The following is a 5,000-nucleotide window of genomic DNA, read 5'->3' on the forward strand; positions in this document are numbered from 1 at the left end:
CAGCATATTTTATATTAGCATGGATTAGGATTCATTTGCAATAGATTAAATTATGATTAAATTAGATTAGACAGGCCAGAGATCCACAACACTCAACAGAGCTACTGAAATCCACCAAGGATCACACCATCTCAGATGAGAGAAAAAGAAGTCTTTTTTCTTCTTCCTTTCAATCCTCCTTGATCTTCCTCTTTCTTTTCATCTAAGATTGGAAAGGTTAACCTTCCCCAGTGAACACAAACATTCAGCGGACAAACCGACGCCATAGCCCCACTCATTAAGAGAATGTACGTGTGTATGTGTGTGTGTGTGTGTGTGTGTGTGGGTGCATAAGAGGGGGAGAGAGACAGCGGAAGGCAGCCATGTCCACGGTATCCATGTGCAGCTGTCCATCCTGCGCACCGGGGGGACGGAAGAGTGAGTGTGTGTGTGTGTGTGTGTGTGTGTGTGTTTTCTGTCTTTGTGCTGTTACACACACCCTCCTGGAGCGGCAGGGAGTGTGTGCGGAGCCTCCTCTAGCGGCTGCTGTTCTTGATGGCTTCCTTGGCGGCTACAATCAGAGGAGTGAGGCTGGACAGGGGCTTGGCCAGCTTGAGAAACGAGTGCTGAGGAGAAAAACAACAAGAAAAATCAACGCCCTCTCTAAATCACCACAGTCCCCCAAAACACTCCCAAAAACTCCCCCTCTCTAAATCACCACAGTCCCCCAAAACACTCCCCAAAAACTCCCTCTCTCTAAATCACCACAGTCCCCCAAAACACTCCCAAAAACACCCTCTCTCTAAATCACCACAGTCCCCCAAAACACTCCCAAAAACTCCCTCTCTCTAAATCACCACAGTCCCCCAAAACACTCCCAAAAACTCCCCCTCTCTAAATCACCACAGTCCCCCAAAACACTCCCAAAAACTCCCTCTCCAAATCACCACAGTCCCCCAAAACACTCCCAAAAACTCCCTCTCTCTAAATCACCACAGTCCCCCAAAACACCCCCAAAAACTCCCTCTCTCTAAATCACCACAGTCCCCCAAAACACTCCCAAAAACTCCCTCTCTCTAAATCACCACAGTCCCCCAAAACACTCCCAAAAACTCCCTCTCTCTAAATCACCACAACATCCCCCAAAACACTCCCAAAAACTCCCCCTCTCTAAATCACCACAGTCCCCCAAAACACTCCCAAAAACTCCCCCTCTCTAAATCACCACAGTCCCCCAAAACACTCCCAAAAACTCCCTCTCTCTAAATCACCACAGTCCCCCAAAACACTCCCAAAAACTCCCCCTCTCTAAATCACCACAGTCCCCCAAAACACTCCCAAAAACACCCTCTCTCTAAATCACCACAGTCCCCCAAAACACTCCCAAAAACTCCCTCTCTCTAAATCACCACAGTCCCCCAAAACACTCCCAAAAACTCCCTCTCTCTAAATCACCACAGTCCCCCAAAACACTCCCAAAAACTCCCTCTCTCTAAATCATCACAACATCCCCCAAAACACTCCCAAAAACACCCTCTCTCTAAATCACCACAGTCCCCCAAAACACTCCCAAAAACTCCCTCTCTCTAAATCACCACAGTCCCCCAAAACACTCCCAAAAACTCCCCCTCTCTAAATCACCACAGTCCCCCAAAACACTCCCAAAAACTCCCTCTTTCTAAATCACCACAGTCCCCCAAAACACTCCCAAAAACTCCCTCTCTCTAAATCACCACAGTCCCCCAAAACACCCAAAACTCCCTCTCTAAATCACCACAGTCCCCCAAAACACTCCCAAAAACTCCCCCTCTCTAAATCACCACAGTCCCCCAAAACACTCCCAAAACTCCCTCTCTCTAAATCACCACAGTCCCCCAAAACACTCCCAAAACTCCCCCTCTCTAAATCACCACAACCTCCCCCAAAACACTCCCAAAAACTCCCTCTCTAAATCACCACAGTCCCCCAAAACACTCCCAAAAACTCTCCCTCTCTCTAAATCACCACAGTCCCCCAAAACACTCCCAAAAACACCCTCTCTCTAAATCACCACAGTCCCCAAAAACAGTCCCAAAAACTCCCCCTCTTTAAATCACCACAGTCCCCCAAAACACTCCCAAAAACTCCCCCTCTCTAAATCACCACAACATCCCCCAAAACACTCCCAAAAACTCCCCCTCTCTAAATCACCACAGTCCCCCAAAACACTCCCAAAAACTCCCTCTCTCTAAATCACCACAGTGCCCCAAACACTCCCAAAAAAGCCCTCTCTAAATCACCACAGTCCCCCAAAACACCCAAAACTCCCCCTCTCTAAATCACCACAGTCCCCCAAAACACCCCCAAAAACTCCCCCTCTCTAAATCACCACAGTCCCCCAAAACACCCAAAACTCCCCCTCTCTAAATCACCACAGTCCCCCAAAACACTCCCAAAAACTCCCTCTCTCTAAATCACCACAGTCCCCCAAAACACTCCCAAAACTCCCCCTCTCTAAATCACCACAACCTCCCCCAAAACACTCCCAAAAACTCCCTCTCTAAATCACCACAGTCCCCCAAAACACTCCCAAAAACTCCCCCTCTCTAAATCACCACAGTCCCCCAAAACACTCCCAAAACTCCCTCTCTCTAAATCACCACAGTCCCCCAAAACACTCCCAAAACTCCCCCTCTCTAAATCACCACAACCTCCCCCAAAACACTCCCAAAAACACCCTCTCTCTAAATCACCACAGTCCCCCAAAACACTCCCAAAACTCCCCCTCTCTAAATCACCACAACCTCCCCCAAAACACTCCCAAAAACACCCTCTCTCTAAATCACCACAGTCCCCCAAAACACTCCCAAAAACTCTCCCTCTCTCTAAATCACCACAACCTCCCCCAAAACACTCCCAAAAACACCCTCTCTCTAAATCACCACAGTCCCCCAAAACACTCCCAAAAACTCTCCCTCTCTCTAAATCACCACAGTCCCCCAAAACACTCCCAAAAACTCCCCCTCTCTAAATCACCACAGTCCCCCAAAACACTCCCAAAAACTCCCTCTTTCTAAATCACCACAGTCCCCCAAAACACTCCCAAAAACTCCCTCTCTCTAAATCACCACAGTCCCCCAAAACACCCAAAACTCCCTCTCTAAATCACCACAACATCCCCCAAAACACTCCCAAAACTCCCCCTCTCTAAATCATCACAGTCCCCCAAAACACTCCCAAAAACTCCCTCTCTCTAAATCACCACAGTCCCCCAAAACACTCCCAAAAACTCCCTCTCTCTAAATCACCACAACATCCCCCAAAACACTCCCAAAAACTCCCTCTCTAAATCACCACAGTCCCCCAAAACACTCCCAAAAACTCCCCCTCTCTAAATCACCACAGTCCCCCAAAACACTCCCAAAACTCCCTCTCTCTAAATCACCACAGTCCCCCAAAACACTCCCAAAACTCCCCCTCTCTAAATCACCACAACCTCCCCCAAAACACTCCCAAAAACTCCCTCTCTAAATCACCACAGTCCCCCAAAACACTCCCAAAAACTCTCCCTCTCTCTAAATCACCACAGTCCCCCAAAACACTCCCAAAAACTCCCCCTCTCTAAATCACCACAGTCCCCCAAAACACTCCCAAAAACTCCCTCTCTCTAAATCACCACAGTCCCCCAAAACACTCCCAAAAACTCCCCCTCTCTAAATCACCACAGTCCCCCAAAACACCCAAAACTCCCTCTCTCTAAATCACCACAGTGCCCCAAACACTCCCAAAAAAGCCCTCTCTAAATCACCACAGTCCCCCAAAACACCCAAAACTCCCCCTCTCTAAATCACCACAGTCCCCCAAAACACCCCCAAAAACTCCCCCTCTCTAAATCACCACAGTCCCCCAAAACACCCAAAACTCCCCCTCTCTAAATCACCACAGTCCCCCAAAACACTCCCAAAAACTCCCTCTCTCTAAATCACCACAGTCCCCCAAAACACTCCCAAAACTCCCCCTCTCTAAATCACCACAACCTCCCCCAAAACACTCCCAAAAACTCCCTCTCTAAATCACCACAGTCCCCCAAAACACTCCCAAAAACTCCCCCTCTCTAAATCACCACAGTCCCCCAAAACACTCCCAAAACTTCCTCTCTCTAAATCACCACAGTCCCCCAAAACACTCCCAAAACTCCCCCTCTCTAAATCACCACAACCTCCCCCAAAACACTCCCAAAAACTCCCTCTCTAAATCACCACAGTCCCCCAAAACACTCCCAAAAACTCTCCCTCTCTCTAAATCACCACAGTCCCCCAAAACACTCCCAAAAACTCCCTCTCTCTAAATCACCACAGTCCCCCAAAACACTCCCAAAAACACCCTCTCTCTAAATCACCACAGTCCCCCAAAACACTCCCAAACACTTAGCTTTACATTCCCAAATATGGCAGCTCCAGTATCTACTTATGTAAATGAGATTCACATATGTAAATGAGATTAGTTATCTGTATAATGGCAGGGTCAAGTTTCACTTCTAGCTGGGGTGATAAAGTTTAATCAGTGAGAAATATAGTGACTGTTTTGGAGGAAATGCCAATTTTGTGAGACTTATGTAAAGTTTTAACCCATTGCTCCATATTTTTTGGTTAAACTAAACACTCCAAACCGCAAATACACTGCTCTCAGACTGACCAATGCTTTTGCCTACTCAGTTCAAAATTTGGGAAGTTTTGGGAAGTTGGGAACATAATCACATAAGCAAGTAATGTAAAACTCTTCATATGTATTATGTATTATACTTGTTTAATTTACAATATGACCATAATATAGGGTAAGATAACCTCTTTATGTGTACATGTCCTTCATTTCTAACATGTGACTGTAAAGTGGAAATCAAATGGCCAGAGATACGTCACCCATGAGAAATGATGACAGGGATTTTTAGTAGTGACATTCTATGTTCTCCTTAAATCTCTGGACACATTATTTGACCGTAAACAAACAAAATAAATGAATAAAAATGTTGAAATGCCTTGTTA

The 5,000-nt window shown here is 46.7% G+C and overlaps 1 protein-coding gene across 3 annotated transcripts in view; it reads right to left on the reverse strand.

Moving 5' to 3' along the window:
• Window positions 1-515: 515 nt before the first annotated feature.
• LOC115828386 (serine/threonine-protein kinase PAK 3) overlaps window positions 516-5,000 on the reverse strand; it is a 24,805-nt gene continuing 20,320 nt past the window's right edge. For all 3 annotated transcript variants that reach the window (XM_030792351.1, XM_030792352.1, XM_030792350.1), the window contains one exon: window positions 516-605. In XM_030792351.1, coding sequence (XP_030648211.1) covers window positions 516-605 — 90 coding nt within the window. The remainder of the gene's footprint in view (window positions 606-5,000) is intronic.

This window comes from Chanos chanos, chromosome 15 (genome assembly GCF_902362185.1).
Source record: "Chanos chanos chromosome 15, fChaCha1.1, whole genome shotgun sequence".
NCBI classification, from domain to species: domain Eukaryota; kingdom Metazoa; phylum Chordata; class Actinopteri; order Gonorynchiformes; family Chanidae; genus Chanos; species Chanos chanos.